General features: G+C 43.9%; 1 protein-coding gene across 1 annotated transcript in view; it reads left to right on the forward strand.

The window, feature by feature from the left end:
• The first annotated feature begins 641 nt into the window (after positions 1-641).
• Positions 642-20,660, forward strand: part of insra (insulin receptor a) — a 37,546-nt gene continuing 17,527 nt past the window's right edge. The window contains exons 1-2 of the mRNA XM_040171616.2: positions 642-3,788; positions 11,269-11,817. Of these exons, the coding sequence (XP_040027550.2) occupies positions 3,689-3,788; positions 11,269-11,817 (649 nt within the window). The 5' untranslated portion in view covers positions 642-3,688. The remainder of the gene's footprint in view (positions 3,789-11,268; positions 11,818-20,660) is intronic.

Consider the following 20,660-nt stretch of genomic DNA (forward strand, 5'->3'; position numbering starts at 1 on the left):
TCGCGGCGTGTGTTTGACGTCCAACAAAGACAAACTTTTTTTTTTTTTTTTAAAGCAGCCGAAACCTCAACTTCGTACTCATGATGCATTTGTTGTGAGAATGAAAAAAACGGACCTCATGAGTGGGAAGTGGGACATGGCTTCATGGGGGTCACTCACCCGCGCTAATCTCATTAGAGCACCTCGCTCCCACAGACTGCACACTTTACATGGGGTTACGTTTCAGATATCGAATTCACAGCGATGTGCATTAGTTCAGCCAAGCAGGACGCTCCTGCATTGTGTGATGGTCCAATCGGCTCAGTAACTAATCACTTTTGGGGAAACTTTTTTTATTTTTTTATTCCCTCTTTCTCTCTCTCTCGTTGCTACAAGTTGTTGGACGGCGTCAGCGCTCGACCCCGTCGCTTCCGTTGTGTCTCCGCCATCGCTGACGTGTTGTTGGGAACACACAAGAGCCTCTGAGCCTCTCTTGGTAAATTAACTTGGTGCCGTTTCTGCTAATGGGCCTCGGTCCCGTTTTACTTCCCACCAAACCGATGCCAAGGACGGCAGCCGAAAGCCACTTCGTTGTTCCTTCGTATCTCCTGCAGCTCTTTGTAAAAAAACTTCAGGCCACAGCTTATTTCCCAGAATTTTTTTTTTTTTTCCAGTATTCCAGTGAAATCTATTTCAGTACAATAAACAACAGGACACGATTATCTTGCTTGGATGGAGGATATAAACAGGTAGCGAGTCAGCAGTGGTGATAGAGACGTTGTTGCCGCTCACACAAACATTTCAGAGAGAACAATTTCTGATATTTTTAGCATCTGAGTCGCGCACGTTCGAAATAGATAATCTCGATGTTTTTCCATTAGTCTGTCTGAGTGCGAGAACATCACAGGATCAAAAGGAGAATCCAGTTCTGTTTTTGAATCACAAGGATTTCCTTCCTTGTTGTTGCTTCCTAAAATAACAGGATCTTCTTCACTTCAGAACACGTACAGTTCAGTCACTCCTAGTTTTTTTACAAAGATGAATTAAGGATGGATTTTTGTTTTTGGTGCTGAAAAAACTTTTCTCAAAAGTATGTGAGCTTGAATTGAGCTAGAAGGAATATAACAGTCGAATTAAATCATTTTCACCAGCGGTCCCCAACCTTCTTAAACTTACAAGTCAATTTATCAGTGACATATTACATATGTTTGTATTGTTTGTGCATAATATATTAATCATGTACATTTATAATCATCACTTTGTTTTTATCTGTTATTGTAATAATCAATGATCTATTATGTTCTCTATTGACTTACTAAAAGATGTGTATACTATCCAGGGTGACGGGGGGTACTGTTATTGTACTATAAGTACTATAATATTTGTAATTAGAAACCCTGCTTATTGTTTTGGCAATTTACTGTAAAATCATATTTTATCTGCTGTACATGTTGTCAAGGCACTCTGAGAAAACATAACATTTCACAATTGTTTTGTAATAAAATAGCTGAATAAGTCCCATAGATCTGCTCCTCCGTGCGATGTCGCAACATAAAAAAATCTATCTGGAGATCAACAACATCTGAGCTATCTCCATGACAACAGGGCAAACCACATCCACCGAGAAAGACAGGGATATGTGGTTGAAAGGTCTGTAGAAAGTTAGCAGCGGGTACTCGAGTTAAATTAAAGGTCCAGAGTGGACTTATTGGATCAAATTTTGACTGTTTTTTTTTGTCTCGGTTACTAATGATAACAACGTCTCTTGTGGTCCAGCATTTGCTCGTTTCTAGGGAGGGGGCCAGGCCAGCCCTGCTGCAAGCTAATCCCTGTAGTTGTCTATGAATAATCATACTGTTGTAGTTGAGGAAAACCCGCTCCATTCACTTGTCCTAAACTGGAAAAAGTTTAATTCAGAGTGAATTTGTCATACATTGAAAATGTTACTACCAGCTTAAAATAAATGAGCATTATAATCATCATTTCCTGTGATTATAGTTACGTGTAGTATTTTTGGACTGCAACTTGCAAGTTCATTTTCAGTATTGATTAGTCCTTTCAGAATTTGTTTAACAAATCAATTAATAACTTTATTGCTTTAGTCTATAAAATGTCACAAAGTAGCACTTATTACTGTTAAAGTGATGTCTAATCAAGTCAAACCCAGACATTCAACGTGCTCTGATGTATAACACAAGAAAATCTGCAAATCCTACACTTATAATAGTTGCTTGAAATTTTTATTTTAAATTAAAAATGTTTTTTTTTTAAATCAAAATAGCTGCTAATCTTTTTTCTTTCAATTGAATTGAACAAAATAGTGTCAGTTGGGGCGTATTTGTATTCATGGGGTCCAACTTGGTCCTTTTAATTCAAATAAAATAAATCTCCTGCGGCCTTTTGTTATTCGTATTGAATTATTTTGCACAACAATGTACCGGAGCAAGTAAATGAATGACTTTTTAACACGTTGCCGCATGACAGTACGATCGGTTCGTCGTGTAATCCAATAAGCTCCAGTCCGTATTTCCCCTGAAGCCCATCTGGCTCACTGGCAAAGGTCTGTTTACAGGCGCAGAGGCTGAGAAGAAGAGGACCCCCTCGTCTTCCTCCCCACAGGACCCGGGACAACCTACCTCTGTCTGTGGGGGGAAACAAAACAACAACTCCAAACTCTCTATCAGAGGGACAGACACGAACCGTCTTGGCAGGAGCCTCAACACGCATTTAGTAGTTGTGTTCTGTTCCCAAAGCAAGAAAACAAAAAAAAAAAAGAGCGAGGCGCTGCGAAGTCTTGTGCGCGCGCGCGTGTGTGTGTGCGCGCGCGCGTCAACCTTTCAGAGTGGAGCGCTCGCTGAAATCTCTGCACCCGCTGAAGAAGAAGGAGTTGTCTCAACGGTTAAGAAACGCAAACAGCTTATTTCACAAGCGAAATGAAGCGGACGGGATGTTTTGTGCTCCCTGGAGGACTTGAGTAGTGTGGCTATTTTTTATTTATTTTGTATTTGTTTCTCCCCCCACGAAAGACACGCTAACGTGACGCCACGCACGCCACAGCCATCGAGTCAGCAGCGAACGGCTCTAAAGATTCCACGAAATTCAGTCAATGGTCGCTTTTATTTTTTTCTTTTATTTTTTACGGCGATTTTCTTGCGACGCGCCTCGTCATCGATAATATCGAGTGCTGCGCGTGAGGTTTCTTCAAGTTGTGAATGAATTGAGCCCGTTGCTGTAAAGCGGCTCAAACTTCACTTGTGGCCTCGACAGGAGTGTCAGAGCGAGGCTGCGAAAAGCTAGCTAGCTAGCTAGCTTAGCTGTTCGCTAGTTAGCTTCTTCTCGGAACAACACGTCTGGTTTTGCTCTCTCCCTCCTCCCCTTTGGACTCAGACGAACTAAACCGGACCAGTTTAACCATTAACGACACAGAGGGGGAGGGGGGGGGGGGTGCTCGCGTCTCGTATTGCGGTGTGCGTTTGTCCCTTTTCCCCATAAAGTACCTTACTTTAGCAGCAGCAGCGTTAGCTTGTGTTTGACTTAACACGTTGGACACCTCTTCCTCCGCCCATCTTCCGGGATGTCTTTTATTTATTTGTGTTTACCTGTTCGCCCACGTCGCGAAACAAAACCGACTTCCTGAAGGGTCTTTCTCCTCCAGCCCCGTCGCCCCCCCTCCTAGTCTTATTCTGCGTTTGACTCCGGCTTGTGGTGGATGGTGTTTCGTTGCGACTCAGTTATGTGGCTCCGGACTTTGTGTTTTGTTGTGACCGCTGTCTGCGTCGCGGTGAGCTGTCATCGAGCGAGCGGAGAGGGTAAGTAACACCGATCACCGCGTTTTTCATTCTTATTATCAAGCGTTTTCTTTTTCAAACACTGTCCGTGTAGACTGCTGATTGATTAGTACAGATGTTTGTGTGTGTGTGTGTACTCAACGATAATTTAATCCATGTGCAAACCATACTGGAACGATACACCGCAGACAGACTCTCATTAAGAAGTAATTCTACGGGTCTATTTAATGTGGGCGGATTACTAACAAAAATTCGTCAACATTATCTTACTGTTCCAACATAATGGATAAAGTTGAATTGTTCATTTCTATATTGCGATAGCAATTCGACAAATAGAAGCCAAATCGTTGTGACATCTATTACATTAGTGCAAACTATACAGTAGTATACTCCAAACAAACTCGTGGTAAGTGCAGACACTCAGTTACTCCCCATTGCAATATTGGCATCCAGATGTTTTTTTTTTTTAGCGATGGCGAGTTGATAAAGACTGTGGTGCTGTAGGCAGGGACAAAGGTCAACACTTATCGGCTATTTGCAGGAAGTGTAGACAAAATGTTTGGTCCCCCCCCTACAATAAAAAAGTAAGTAGTCTGATAATTCATTGGAATTAATTGGCTTTGTAAAAGGGAGAGCATTGGTTTGTTGGCGTGGTTCGGTGCAGGAATGCAACAATAAGCCCTCTTTGCAGCTCCTGACAATCCCTTTTTATATTCACCGGCCAACAAGCACCGGGTGATGAGAATGAATGAACCACATTTAGGATCACCCACAGACATTTTCACATTTGTCAAACCCCACGTTGATTAGGCGCTTTGACTCAATCGTTGGTTGAGTGTTTGAGGAATTGTACAGCAGGCTGTAGGAGCACTTGCTGGTTTCCAGCTACTGTACACAAAGTGTGCATTTCAAATGGTCCACCAGCAGACCCCCAGTCCGCTAAACGGGAACTGTTGAAATAGCAAAACAAAGCTGTTCCTCTGGCTTTAATTAGTTGGAAGAAACAGTGTTTTTTGTGTTGTGAAAGTTACCCTCAAACGTTTGCTGAAATAGTTGGCAGTCTTGTAAATACAAAGCAAATGTGTTAAAATACCCAGAAGTTCCAGCATGTGGAATTTATTTATAGTTGCTTCCAACTCATTTTCTGTAGTAAGTCATGTATCCAAAAGGGAGATTTTTATAATTGTCACTTTAAATCTTTAGATCAGGGAATGCCTGTCAAAATACTTTACTTTAGATGCTTTTATTAAACCTTAAATCAACGCTTGTGGTGTCTCAAAATTATCTTAACACAAGCACATGATAAGCATATATAATGCATCTTTTGTACAGTGTAAAGTTTTTGAAGAGCGCATCAGATAAAGTTCATGTTCATGTTTTCATTATAATTAGTTAGTCCACTGTATGTAAACCTGTGTAGCTTTAAAGCTACTGTAGTTGTGCATGTGGCTGCAGCTGGATATAAGAGGCACGCTGAAGGAACAGAAGAAGCACAGGCTCTCTCACTTTTCATCAGCTTTTAGCGAGGGCACATGGAGCGATGTCATCAAACCAGTTTGAGCAAGAATTTTTAGATGCAAGTTGTGTAATTGCACTTTGTTTCCCCCCCGTCTTGTGCTCCTCTCAGACTTGAGAGTGAACCACAGAAGGGAAGCGTGCAACCTGGGCCTCACAGGCGGATTTCATAAGCTGGACTGACCAGTGTCAGTCAGGAAACCATCTGAGCTACTAGTTGGTGACACTCCAGCTTGGTGGAAAAAGTCACTCGATAATGGAAGCTCGTATTTATTTAGTGGGAGCGTCAATTTAATTCATTTAGTTTACAATCAGCTTGCGTATACATGTCGGTGTTTTCAAGTTGCCACAAATGTCTTATTTTTTGTTATAACTGCATCATTTGTTCTTTCAGTTGACCCTAGTTTGGGTATTTATTGGTCTGAAAAACGGATGCTCTGCCCCACGTTACTACACAGGAGGCAAAGTGATCTTTGACTCACCCAGTCAGTTGTTCAACATTGCTGATTGCTGTATTTAGGCCTCCAAACTCTTTCTCTTAAGAACAAATATTCCGTCAGCTGCACAGAGAAAACTATCATATTCTTCTGAAGTGGTGCCACTGTTTTAGAATAAAGATGCTATCTGGAAAAAACAACTACGGCTTTATTGCCATCAGGCTATTGGACCCTCGAATGGTGCATGTTTTTTGTTTGTGGTTATCTTGTTTTTTTATTTGAATGTTATTTGATTCTGAATTACAAACCTGTCACTCTAAAGTTTTTAGCTTATCTTTTGTATTATGGTGCTTTGAGTAGTTTAGTATGTTGTTAGGAAAATGATCATTTCGTTATTTCTGAATGTCTGTGTTTGGTCTGTCGTGTTGCCTCATGAGCTTGCGTAGGTATCTTCCTAAAGTCAACAACATTCTTATCAAGTGTACTCTTGTATTTTCATGCTCGATTATATTTTCATACAAGATGACGTGTACAAAACCAGAAAAGGGGAAGTCATTTCTAACTATCTGGATAAGAAACCCTTGCAGCTCGTGAAACATGTTATTCAAAGAATATTTGAAAAAAAAGATCCAGATTGTTATGAGTCTTTCGGGACTGTCAGTCTTTAAACTCATTCCTCTGTTATTCTTCCTAAAAAGAATAACAGAGGAAGTTAGGAGTTATTCTTCCTAAAAAAAAAAGAAACGGATGCTTTTCCCTCCATTCTAATGGCCGTACTACACAAGAGGCCCAAAACAGCGCTTCAGGTCTCAGGTGGTCTCGCTGTCAGACTGCAGCGCATCGATGTGCCGTTACAGCGCGCCGCTTTAATCGAGAGCGTCAAACCGGCGCTGAGCCTGACGCTCAGCGCCACTCTGGCCGGATTAAGTCCCGACGCCGTGCAGCAATCCAGCAGACGGGTCGTCTTGAAACTGGCCCCACTATCTGAGGAACCTTCGTCAGAGTATGTTTCACATGTGTGCAAAAAGATGATCTTCACACGTGTCTCCCTCCGCAATGTCGGTCTGATCGCTGTAGAAAAGTCACACGCCACTTGAAGATAAAGTAAGTGGCACAACGGCACCGTTTCACTTCCACCACACAGGCGCCTGACGGGGACGCCTTGTTGTGTCACAGCTTTACCCTCGACACCGTTAAGAGGAAATGTACTTGTTATTGTGCTCGCACACTTCAGAGGTAATAATTACCTCACTGCCAACATTGGCAAAGAGAATAATGTGTGGACGAGTGCAGGTTTTGGCAAACGGAATCGCCAAGTGGTCTTTGGACTCCAGCCAATCCGAGCAGCATCCACTTCAAGCGACCCCGAGAGGAAACTTTGTGGTTTCATAGTCTTTCTCTTCTACTTTATTTAAAGAGCCGTGTCTCGATTACTTGGGTTGCATCGTAATCCCTGGACTGTTGTGTTGTCGGTGTGCACCACTCGTCATGTCACCCTTACCGAACAGCTGGCACATTTGATAACCCCCCCTCACTCGTCGGCCCCGCTCACAACACGGCTCCCTTGAGGAAGAAGGTTTTTATCTTTTAGAATGGTTGTATTGCTGTACTATTTAATCCCGTTGAATAAACTTAACCTTAATTAACTTCAATTGTCAGAATTGAACTTGGTTCATTCGTGTGATTCTTTGTGGGAAAACTTTGAATCAACTCGTCAATGTCGAATAAGAAAAATATCACAGCCCCGTGTGTCATTTAAAAAAAATTCACAGAAGAGAATAATTTATATCTTTACAGTGTGCCATTAACACGGGTGATTCGATTTTACGACACTTAAAGTGCATTACATCACGTGGGTTTAGAAACCCGTGCGCGTGTATCCGGGGGACATTTTTGCATTTCGTGTCTCTGCGGTTAGTGTGAGCCCGGGTGGAGAAGCAACAGGAAAACAAAAACCTTTTTAAAAGGGAAGTGTTGCAATCGGTGAGGTCTTGTGTTCACGCGCGCTCGTCGCGGCCTCAGTTATTCGGCCAAACTATTAACTACGTCGAGAGTCGAACTCGCTGTTGGTAATCGCCTCCTTCAACAAGATCACAAGCCTGTTGATGCCTGCAGCTGCAGGGAAAGGACTGTAGGTTTAGTAAAGCAATGAGCAGTAGTTGTGTTCACACGTCACAGTTCTGGTTGAGATAAATCCGTGACTTATCAGGCACTCGTGATGGTATATCTATCTGATGTAAGGATGACGTTTCATCATTACCACGGTTTCATACTTCAATGTTCACCTGTATCATTTGCAATATTGTGTTGGACTGCAACACAATATGACGTTTGTTTGTTCCAATAAATATAGTCTATAGAAAATACTATCGCAACTTCTCAAAGGCCAATTTGTCATCTTCAAGTTTTGTACGACCAAAAGTCCTGAAACTAAAGATATCCAGTTTATAGTTTAAATTATTTAAATTAAATAGTTGACATTGCTTTGCGTCCACATGTGGTTGAGTTAAGTTATCCGCTTAACTTAACTCAACCACTCAAAGATTGTACATTCTATGTAAATGCTGGCTAAGAGTTAAACAATTGGTGGGTTCTCATATCTTTTAATGTAACCGGCCCGGCTATGGGCCGAGTCTGTCAGACCCCCCCCCCCCCCCCCACCGGCAGTGAAGAGAGGTTTTCTAAAGGGAGGCTGCCAAGCTGCAGATCCTAACGACCCAAAGCGATGGAGCTCATGGCTTTTGTCCGCGGGAGTCCGCAAAAAATCGACAATGGACTTCTGTTTGGCAAAGATCACCATAATTATCTTTAATATGCAGTGACAAGTAATGAAAAGAACATTTTCCTTGCCTCTGAAATTGCAATTTGATCTTTTTTTCAAAATCCTTTTACCCTTAATTCCTATCCCTCAGGTAAGGCACTTATGATTATCTCTGTGCTCATAAAGTTGCAAACAAAGTAGCTTTGTCTTTTTAGTAGGACGTTTTCTTTTGCTTTAATGGGAACTATCAACCTTTAGAGTTTTATACCATGAAAGGCTTGGATCAATAAAGATCCGTCGCTCTAATGACTCTAAATTGTTGACTCGGAGCACCATCGCTGTGTTTTCTGTCTCGTCTGGCTCAGATTAGGTGGCGTGGAGAGGAGACCTTGTCACCATAGTAACCTTTTGTGATGTCTCCTAGTTTGTATTTCTCAACCAAACAAGGGGCATTTATATTCAGAGATGCACCGGGTGAGTTTCTACTCAAGTTGTGTTACGTTCTCACAAACAAGAACAAAAATAAAAAGCCTTGTTATGAGGAGGGCTTTGTTCCTTTTATCCAAGTTTTCACATGTGAAGAAGTCGACCCATCCAGTTCTTTCTCAGCTGCCGCTCTGATGTTCCTCAGCAGGGCGGCCATTTTCCCGGTTCCAATCTGAGGCGCTATCGGTGCGGCCGCAGTGTATTAGATTCTCTATTGGGAATGTGGTGCTAAAAATACCGTCCCAGCTGAAAGTGAACACTGATAGGAGCCCAGACTCGCCGCCCTGTGATTATTCGCCTTCTCCACAGGGTCAACTCGCCCGGTTGGCTTTACCGCGGCTACAGAACCACTGTCCGCTCAGACTGTACACCGCTATGGGGCTTTGTTAAACTGTTGTTTGAGTGTGTGCGGCCTCCTTTTTATGCAAGATGGAGGCTCTTTGTGGTTGTGGATGTGTTGATTAATGTGTAGTGAGCAACATTCGCTGCAGTCTCCTCTGGCAGTCACTGTCAGTTTGCCCCAGGAATGTTTAATTTGGAGGTCGATGTGTTGAAATGACGGGTTTGCGGGACGCCATTTGTGCTTATAATTGGGCTGTACTCCCCGAACCACAAAGACGGCTGCAGATATAAATGCACTTGCAAAGGAGACATGTACTTTTTAGCAAGCCACGGTCCTTTTAATAGCTTTCAGTTCAGGACTTTTTGTGTATTTCGAACAAGCGTCAATGCTGTAAGCTGAACTTTAGTTAACTTCTGGTTAAGGTCACGAGGCAAAAGCTTGTTGTTCAGACACGCTGTGTGTGTGTGTGTGTGTGTGTGTGTGTGTGTGTGTGTGTGTGTGTGTGTGTGTGTGTTCTTATACTGTTATGCAACAGAAGGTGTAAAGTGAGCTGCTGCCATAAAGATGTGTACGCCTCGCTGTTCTATCTCTTCCCCACATGGCGGACCGGTTGCCCCGATGCGCCCAGCTCGGTGGTGGTGGGCTCGGTTGGTAAACAAACACAGTCCACTCCCCACGCAGCACATCTCCAGCTGCAGCCTCCACTTGTAAACTGTAAAAATGGGCCTGGAATGTAACACATTGCACCCGCAAAGAAAAACCTCATTATGGCCGTGATTGCTCGCGTTATGTCACATGTTAAAGAGTGCGGCTGCTGATTATCCGAACGGAGAGGACCTCCTCATTGCTGTCAGCGCTGCACACACAGAACCCTTTACTAGAGTAGTGGGTCATGTGCTTTTCACTGAAGGCAAAAGTCGTTGTTACAGTTGAAAAATAATCTAGTGCTAAAACCATAAGCTTTTGAACAAACTATTTCATTGCCAGAAAACTATTTTGATTATTGTAGATCTTCATGCAAAAAAGGCTTATGTGCTGCATTTGGCTTCCTTAGATGTGGTAATTTTTATATCCTTAGGTGGGATGTTATTGAATTGGAAGAAAATTGTGCTATGATTTGTTCACTATTGTCTGATATGCAAAAGACTACATTACTCATTGAAAATCACATTGATGGATCAATAATAGTTATCTGCAACCCCACTCATAATCTCCTGTGTCATTGTGATACGCTATATAGTTCAAAATGTTTCAGACAGTGGAAATGATACGCATCTGTGAAATAAAGGAGTTTCTCATCAAAGAGGATCATGCGTCTGGGTGAGGGACTGACAAAGCCACAAATTTACCACTGGTGCAATATGTGACCATTACTGCTCCAGTCAAATATTTTTAATGCATTCGCTAGTGTTTTTTATGGTCTTGAGTTACAGAAGCAACTCCACAAATCAACTCGGCGTAACCAAGGGCGAGCACAGCCTCCCTCTGATGACAGCACTCCATATTTGACAGTGGCTCACAGCCAGTTATGTGGTTGCTAAACAAAATGTCAGCAAAGATAGTCTGGTCTTTATCACAGTACGAGACATATTCACATATTTTTGCAGTAAAACAGCTACTTTAATTATCAAGAGAACAATTTTTCTTTTGGGATCATTTGAGACCTTGTCTGACTTCTTCAACCTCGTTTTTCCATTTTACAGAGCCGACGTGTTGACTAATAACCCTCATTCAGCAGTCTGAATCTGCCAACAGCACAAGATAAAACTGTCTTAGTCTGTGTCCGGGAATCATACGATTTCCTATTCAGATTGCAATACGCTTAAGTTGCCCATAACCTTTTCCTGTACATCTCAGCCTCCTCATTTTACTGTTAAGTCTTGTTTTTAAAATTCTTTTGTGAGTCATGAATCTCTGTGTTTAGTTTGTAAAGAACTTCTTCCTATTATGTCTTTTCAGTTTGTCCAAGCAAGGACATCCGCAACAATGTGACCAACCTACACACGCTAGAGAACTGCACAGTGATCGAAGGCCACCTGAAGATCTTACTCATGTTCAGCACCAAGCCCGAGGATTTCCGGGGCCTCAGTTTCCCCAAACTCACGGTGGTCACCGACTACCTGTTGCTCTTCAGAGTTTCCGGCATGGAGACCCTCAGCAATCTCTTCCCCAACCTCACCGTCATCCGAGGCAACAAACTGTTCTTCAACTACGCCCTGGTGATGTTCGAGATGCTCCATCTGCGAGAGATCGGCCTCCACAGCTTGATGAACATCACCCGAGGGGCCGTGAGGATCGAGAAGAACTCGGATCTCTGCTATCTCTCCACTCTGGACTGGTCCAAGATCCTCGACACCGTGGAGGACAACTACATCATGGCTAACAAGAACGGCCGAGAGTGCGGAGACGTGTGCCCCGGGGTGGCCATCGGAAAGACCACCTGCCAGTCCACCACCATCAACGGGCACTTCAGCGAGCGCTGCTGGACCCAGAACCACTGTCAGAGAAGTAAGCCGTCTTCTGTTATATATTTGTGTATTATAATCATTTTGATTGTTTGTGTTAGACGGAAACACGGGACCGTCCAAGCACTCAGTGTTAAAAGAATGACAATAACTACTCACCTGGGGTCAATGTTTGAAAGAAAAGTAGTGCTTTGTTTTAGTCAGAAGGAATTGTGAAAGTGGTTATGCCAGAAGTTAGCCGTATCCCTTTTTAGAGTGTTGAAATGTCAGAGCTGTGTCATGTGCTCCGGTTTAGTTAAGTAGGCCAAGTCCTGCGTAAATTCAGCTTGAACTGTACTCTAATGTGATGCAACGCCTCACCAGTTCGCCTTCAACTGTTTGCTCTCAACGGACTGTAGTGTTGTCATTGCTCGTGTGTTGTGGAGCAGGTAAAGAAGATTTTCGGATATCACGGCCTCGTTGTTCCCAACGAGCAGAGCTCCCGGCGACTGCGGGCCGTTGGCTCCGTGCTTGGGCTTTCGCTGTGAAATGACAAGCCCACCCATTTCGCACCGCCAAAGAGTTCAAGTTTTGACTGCCGCAAAGAATTTTGCGCATGGGTGCCGTCTGAACACCTTGGCTCGGGCCGTTGCGCAACACTGCATGCAATAGTTTAACAGCCCTTATGAAGGAGTCGTCGTCCCCCCCCCCCCGCCCCCCCCCGTACATGAGCAAACGCTGACTGCTGAGCCCTGATCTCCAGTCCTGGGTCTTTGTTCTGCACGGGCACTGCCTGCGGTCTTGTGGTCTCTCACTAAAGCATGAAAAGATCTGTTAAACTCGAGCCTGAACCGCAGGACAGAGTGCGAGGGATCTGGTGTCCTCTTCAGATGTAGTCTGTTACTGCGTTTTATAGACTCGCGCTAGCTAGAAATTTGTCTTCTTCTAGTGTCACGTCTGCTCTGTTGTTGTGACTAAGTTAAGCAAACATACTGGATCTTATTGCATGGGGGAGTGTTTTAGAGATAAAATGATCCCGCTCAAATAGAGAATTGTGTCTGTCGTGTTGTTCTTTTACTTTAAAAAGTGTCTGTCAGCTTTCTTAATATAGAAAAACAACCTTTTTGTGATGCAAAGCAGAGGCAGTTGGGAAGTCATGTCAGTGCCAGAGGTGACTGCCGGTCACACCTTCAGCAGTCAGAACATCAACAGGAAACAAAGCTGCAGAACCACGAGGCTTGGCTTATATCCAAGGTTTGGTCTCGCAACCCAATTTATTTCCGTGCTTCTCTAAAAAGGGGTCATTTGAACTTCCTTCTTGATGAAATCACGTACAAGACATCGTCCCGAGAAACATCTCTTCAGAATTTATGTTCATGTATGCAAACATCTAACAGTAAAAACAAGCTGACAGAAACGTTTTGTTCGTACCTGCATTAATTTTGGACCTTATAATGTTAATCCAAGACATATTGACCAGCGATTCCCAAAGTGTGGGCCGCGTACTGCAGGTGGGCCGCGAGAGGTCATTTACAATAAATAAATAGTTTTTTAATTTTCAATTTTTAAAAGTTTGAAATTAATATAAAAATGCGGCACATTAGTTATGTAAAACATTAGTCGATGAAGCACAAACAATTTAAACGGACAGATTAATAAAACAGTAAGGCTCTCGCTCGAAACGGCTGCTCTTGTCCGCCTGTCGTTGTTCAACGAACGGGGCGCCCTCTTGTAGTATTAAAGTAAATATACCGCATTTTCCGCACTCCAAGGCGCACTTAAAAGGCTTTAATTTGCTCAAAAACACAGTGACAGTGCCTTATAATCCGCAGCGCCTTATATATATGAATCAATTGGTTAATCGGTTGATCCATACTGGTTGTACACGGCGCTCAAGGCGCTCTGCCAATCATCCCAAAGCTCGGTTTACGACGGCGAGATGCTGAGCGGCGCTCAAGCGCGTGAGATATGGAGCTTGTTTCAGGGCGCGTCGGAGAAACAAAGCTGTCGTTCTTTCCGGCATTCTTGAGTTTGGGAACCGCTGATCTAGACTATTGTTGCTGCGCCCCTTGCGTAGTTGTGAAACCCCTAAATCTTGTGTGTAATATATATATATATATATATATATATATATATAACTATAATCCAAATGAATAAATCACGCGGCAGTTTTGTGTCGGGTCAACGCACACCGGAAGTAAATAAAGTTGCATTAAATGCGCTGTGATATTGTAATATTTTACTGCGTTATCTCGGCCACAATGGTCTCATTGATTAACGCGTTAACATGCATCTATATTTCCTTTTACAAATTCTGTTTAAAATTGCCTGTGCAGTTTAGTCTATTTACTTGTAACGAAGTCCTGTTTGTTGCCAGTACTCGTTTGAAGATGATTGGGTATTGATTGTGTTGTGGTTGTCATGTGCCACAGCTTGTTTGGCTTGAAAGGGGCTGGCAGCTGAAAATATTGGCTGTGACTCAATAAGAAATCAGGGGCTTCCCGTTAAGATATTATCTTTTTCCACTGCTGAGCTGTGCTCACGGAATTTCCATCTGTCCATCAAAGTTTTCTTTTTTTTTTTCCTTTTTTTCCTTCAAATTTTTAGGACATTTTATGTCTTCATCACCAGGAAATGAGGGGAGAAAGAGAGGATTGACGGGTAGAATACCGTGCTTCATAAAACCCCTCAGCCTCCCACGGTCCCCCAAATCGAACACATTTCTTCTTATTCAAATTATTGGAGGAAATGCCATTACAGTTTCTTTTTAGTTTGTGCACATGGTTTTGATTACTTCCATAAAGGAAATCCAGTGTGTTTTCTTTTTCATATTTTCCTTTCTAAGAAATTCTGAATACACCACATTTCTGCTTTGTGCTAAAATTGACCTTTTCTAAAATTCTCTATTCAACCCATTTGCCGGCTAGCACAGCTTGTGTTTGTGGCAGCTTTTTTTTGCAGTGCTCCACACTAAGTCCAGAGAGCCATAGATGAGCCGGCGTATCCCAGGTGGCCTGTATTGCCTGTATTATCCACTCTAGGATTACAATTGATCTTAATGATCTTCCCGATCCCAGAGATGAGACACCTTGGGGGGGGTCTCCTCCACCGTAGCAGCTTTCGCCAGTGTTTGCAGGATCTGCTGCATATTCAATAAGCTCCTCTAAGGTGGAGAACAGCAGGAGAAGCCTCAGCCTGTGATTGGTTTGGCACTGTTCACGCATGCAGCCTGCGTGTCCCTGCAGCCAGCTGGCAGAAGGAGACCGCTGTTTCACGCAGGCTGTCCCAAATGGAGCGCTCCTTTCAATCATATTTCAGCTCGGTCATGTGAGGACTCTCTGGCGGACCTTTCTCAATATGGATGTTCCAAATTTACTCCTGGCTCTGTCCACCAATCACAAGATGGACTCAGAGAGTGCGCGTGCGTGCGTGTGTGTCTATGTTGCGGCAAAAGAGACGTGCCTTGCAAATCACACGGGAATAACCCTGCGAGCGCGTGCGCGGACGTCTATTGTTTTAGTCTCGTTGCCAGGAAACGGAGTAACACTGTAGTGTAATCGTGCATGAAAACCCATCACTCATTCACCAGGGCTGCATCACGAGGAAAAGCGAGGTCACTGGTCCGTGCGCGGGCGAGGAAGATGAGGTGGTGGGAGCGGGTGTAGCCTCGCCGTCGACCTTCGATTCTGCTCTCTGCCGACCTGGTCGCGGCTCCCACACGAGACGGCCGGCGCTGGCGCCGCGATCCCCCCCCCCCCTCCGAACAATGGCGGTCTCGGTGGTTCATGGAGAGTTCTTCCCAATTGTTTCCTGTCTTTGTTGGTCTTCTTCCTCTCTTATGGATGGACGCAGGGGCCAAGGGTGTCACCTCGGTAGCGGCAGACACTTTTATGAGACCAAAATACTGATGGGTGACCCGTGTGGGTCAGCAAGACATGGAAGAGGACACATTTAGCTGCTGTCCCATCACATGAATCATTCCTTCTGTTTCTATTTTTGGCCACAGCTCCTCACTCCTTTAGTATCCTCTTTTGTATAATATTCTACTGCACTTAGACACTTTTCACTGCAGCAGAAAGTACATTTCAAGTTGTTTTTTCAATCGAGACAAAGATTTCTAAATACATTATGTCCGTTTTGTCGGGACCGTTTCAAGCACTGGAAATAGCGCCTTTTTGGAGCAGTCCTATTGTTTATCCCTCGGAAGTGCTGCTTGCAGTTTTTTTAAACACCACCCATTACTCTCATTATTACTATGTGAAAAACAAAAAGGGTTTTCTGTATACAGATTTTATAACTTAATTAGTCAAAAAAAAGACGTAATCTTTGGTTTGTAATCACCTTTTGGAAAAAAAAAAAAAAAGCAATCCGAGCGATCCAAATCCCGCCGTGACTGTGCCGCTCTTTTAATGGTTCAGTATGCAGGGTGCTATTCTACAAGCCTAAATACAGAATGCTCTCGGACCCCTACGCACACACACACACACACTCTCTCTCCATGAAGCCTTTCCTTTGAGCTGACTTAACTGCTCTGGCACTCAGTCTTGTGGAGCTGCACCCTGCGAACCCTCTCCGTTCAGCTCCTGGAGCCGTTCCTGTGGAATCTCAGACATTTCAGGCATTCGGTAAAGCTGAGCCGACAAGCGTTTCTTCGTCGCTTGACGTCCCCGCTTCAGACCATCAAGAAAATGTTTCTGCTTTCACAAGTTAACGGAGCCTGTGCGCCAGATGAAGTCGATTTTGTTATTTTTTCCTTTTGAAAGCCATTTTGTGCTGCCAGGAAAAATCTGGTGTATCTTTCCAAAATGTTCTCGATTTTTTTTTTTTTTTTTTTTTTTGTGCTGTTCGGCAAAATACCACCATTGCTCGACATCTTGCTACATAAAATAGCCCTAATGCATCAGAGCGGAGCTTTGAGATGATTTTATATATATATATATATATATATATATATATTTGATACTAGTAAGAAGACTTTTCTCAGTCCTTCTGACTGGTCATGTTTGCTTGAATGAATAACACAACACTCAAAGGACTAAAGCGTCATGGGAAACAAACACCCAGAGTTGCTTTACCTTTCACTCAGTTATTGTGATTATTTGACCACAGAATGTTTCCTATTTATTTCTACTACTTAACCTCCTTTAGCAAAGTCAATTGTGTTCAAATTTTGATTTGGGAACGAGGAACCAGCGTCGTGGCGTTGCATCCGTGACGCGAATGCCACATAAACGGTTTTGATGTGATGACGAGTGGTCAAAGTCGACCGCGGAGCCGGTGATTATTTCAGCCTGACACTGAGCCCTGGAAGAAAATGAAGATTCAAGGCCGCGGAGTGCGTCATTTGCCTGTAAAGCAGGCCATCAATGAGTGCTCAGTCTTTATCATTTCAATTTCAGTCACAGGCAGACTGGATATCCTGCCTTCGGATTACAGGCAGGGCCGCATTAAAAACTAAAAGTGTTTTTCCATGTTGTTTGTGTGCTTTTGTTCTATTAACGGAGGCCGGGGCCCGTTAATGAAATTGTTTACGTTTCCTGTTGCCGACGGAGTCGTCTCCGAACCTGCTGCTGAGTCAGACCCGCTATACGATGGTTAGTTGCTCTGGTTTGAATGAGATTGAACAGTTTGTTCGAGTCAGACAAGACTAAATCAATGAAATTGTTTTTTTAAGGATCGTTTGTGATCACCGAATCTTATTTTTTGGAGATAAAAGAAGGAACAGCTCAGTCTAGTTAAATCTAATCTTAAATTCTAAATAATTTGAATAAATGTTCTTTTTGATGATAAATATTTGATTTATTTGTAACAAATCCCCTTGTATAAATTCTAAACTCAGACCTGTGGGACGTTAATCTGGAATGTACTCGGTCAGCCAAGCCTATTGTTTGAGTCATTAGTCATTAGTCATTAGTAATTAAGTATTCAAGTGTCTCATCAAGTGTCATGGACTGGCATTAAGAGAAGTTAATACCTTAGCGTTTGCCCGATGGCAAACCAGTGACGTCGCTGCAGAGACCAGTGATCTCACACACAAGTTAGTCAAGCTGAAAATGACGTCATCACTGCTTAGGGTGCCCTCAGGTTTCATGAAGGGCCCTTTTTAGTGCACCACTCAAATTTTGTTACTTCGGCACTTTCTGAAAAAGGATACCGCCAGTAGTTCACCGACACAAGTTCCATGAACATGCCTGAAGTTTTTACAATGAAGGCAGATGCTGTATAATGAATGTTAAACTTGACAAGAAACACTGAAGATGTACCAGCAGTGAGTGCTGAGCAACTAACTTATCAAACAGTCAACCAACAGTTGATGAAGTTGCTTCACTTATTCTGTCCTGTCTGTCTGTTTGAAGTTGTGGAGCTGAAATAACCGTTTATTTGTTCTCCTTTGGATTCTTCTTGGCTTTTAACAAAAACCTCCTCATAAGAAACTGAACACTAACGTCATCGTAGTCGTGGAATTTTAATTACCAACCAGCGCACCACCGCATTCCCGTTTTGCATTTTCTGGGGTCTAATATGATCTCAATGCAAAATGCCTGATTAAGCTGCGGTTTCTTCACTACCAAAAAAGGAATTTAGAAAAACTCTCCAAAAAAAGATTTCAGGGTAGAGGGTAGTGGTTAAAGATGAATGCAGAGGCTCTTGGTTCTAAGGGTTTGATCCCCCAGCCTGTTTAAATACAATTACTATATACACTGCATACAAATGCCAACGGTTCACTGGGGTGCATGGCGGTGTTTGTGGCAACATTAAACTCGGAAGCAGATAATTGTTCATACAGTGCGGTCGCTGTAACAAGGAGCCGTTTATGTATTGTGAGTCATTCCTCGCAAGCAATGTGGATTCTTTCTGCCTTTTCCACAGCCCACGATGTTGAAGCTCGCTCGCTCGGTTGACAGTCTGCGAAAATCCGTTCCTTCACCTCCCGTTTCCGTCACACGAGGGCGGACCTTCGAGACTTTTAAAAGAAGTATCCAGCCGAGGTGTAATCAGACGGAAGTCCAACCGCCGACCCGGCACGTGTCTCCCAAAAAGTCCTGTTGATTGATTGTTGTCCCAACGGAAGATAAGTAGCAGAGATGCTGACGGGAGCAAACCGATGCCGAGCGTAACCAAGTGACATGGCGCTCGCTGAAGGGCCCATACTGGTCGTGAAGAAACTGGGCCCTTATGTAGAGATTTGCATGCTTTCATCAAAAAAAACGTTGCAGTCCCCCTCACCCTCTCCTCGCTCCGGGGAGATCAAAGATGGCTTTGGAGGCGTCATGGGGGGTTTCTCAGGGTCTCGCCCTTGGAAACATTTTTGCCGAGCACACGAGAAACAAGTCCGGCTCCTTCCACCGTGGTCCCTGCCTGTTGTTGGTAGCTAATCAAACTGTCTGCGCTACAAACACTTGATTATTATTCACTTGAGTTTGTAGAAGCAGGCAGAAGAACTCTTCAGTGGTTACCGGCCCGCTGAGGTCTGTGAAATCTGCAGACGAGTCGTGGACATGATGAGACACGGCGCGTCATAAGAGGCACCGTAACGTAACGTGGCTTTCTCAGCACCCATTTGAACCCATTCATTGCCGAAAGCACCAGGTTTATCTCAACCAGAACTAATGAATATAAAGATTTATCTGGATCTTTGTCTTAATCCATATGGTAGGATTTATGTGCTTTACCAAAGAGTGTGTAAATTTGCTCAGAAAAGCAGTTGATTTGCAGCAGCGAGGAGACGGAAATGGCAGAGCGGCTCCAACCTGCACTTCTGCTGCAGTCTGACTGGACGCCAGGGACGACGGGGGGGGACACAAAGGGTTAAAGTATGCGGCCTGTCTTTCTTGGAGATGTGAGGGGCCATTTGAATGGCTAGCTTCTGAAGCTAGCCAACACATTGGCTCAGGCCGAGGGTGGATCTGATGCTGGGCCTGTGCTCCGACATGGAGCCCTGCTGCAGGATCAGGAGTCTGTGCAGGCAGACAGCAAAGCTTTTGTTTGTATCTGCGTGCACGCGTGCGTACGTGCGTGCGTGCGTGCGTGCGTGCGTGCGTGCGTGCGTACGTGCGTGCGTGCACGCGTGCGTGCATACATTTGAAACGAAGACTAGAAAAGAAAGCTAGCTTTTGAGATAAACTTTCAACAGTGTTGTTTCTCAGCTTGGAAATCACCTTCAGCAGACAGATTATTTTAGACGAGCAGCCTGACGTAGATAAAGGGTTGTTATATAATTTGTTTTTTTAGCACAATGCCCCCTTTAGCCCCCCCGCCCCACCCCCTTCCTCTCTCCTCTCAAACTGCCGTTCTCATGTCGCCGCTGTCCGCCCGAAACACACATGCTTCACGAGCTTAGCTCTGAGAGTGTAGGAGGACACGGGGTACGTGTTCTTTTGTTCGGTATGCCGGCTGATCTCATGGCACTAATGAAAGCAGTTATGGACAAATGCTCAACAACAGAACGCCGGCAAAGACTAACCGATTACTTTGAGTAATTGTCTCCTGTTCAAAACAACCAGGCCACCCAATCCCCGCGTGTTGTTTTTTAGCTGGCTGGATATTAGCTCCGACCCGTAAAGGACACGCGCACTGACAACTTTACGGGCTGACCTGTGACCTCAACCCAGATTATCTCCCCCGCTGTCAAACAGTCTTAAGGACGACGAGCTTATCTAGGCGGGTAGGTCAGTCAACTGTATTTACCTCCCGAGTAGCCTCCACCCATCCTCGTCACACCCACACTGAGACCACATCTCACACACACACAAACTCAACAAACACAAACTGCATGTACACAGGAACACACTGCCATCAATCTGGAGGATCTAATGTTACGTAACGGGAGGATTTACAGGCAAACGTATGCGCCAACCTACAGACTTGTCTCTGTCCTTTTTAAATGATTGTGTTGACGCCCCCCAA

Source organism: Gasterosteus aculeatus, chromosome 3, assembly GCF_964276395.1.
Source record: "Gasterosteus aculeatus chromosome 3, fGasAcu3.hap1.1, whole genome shotgun sequence".
NCBI classification, from domain to species: Eukaryota; Metazoa; Chordata; class Actinopteri; order Perciformes; family Gasterosteidae; genus Gasterosteus; species Gasterosteus aculeatus.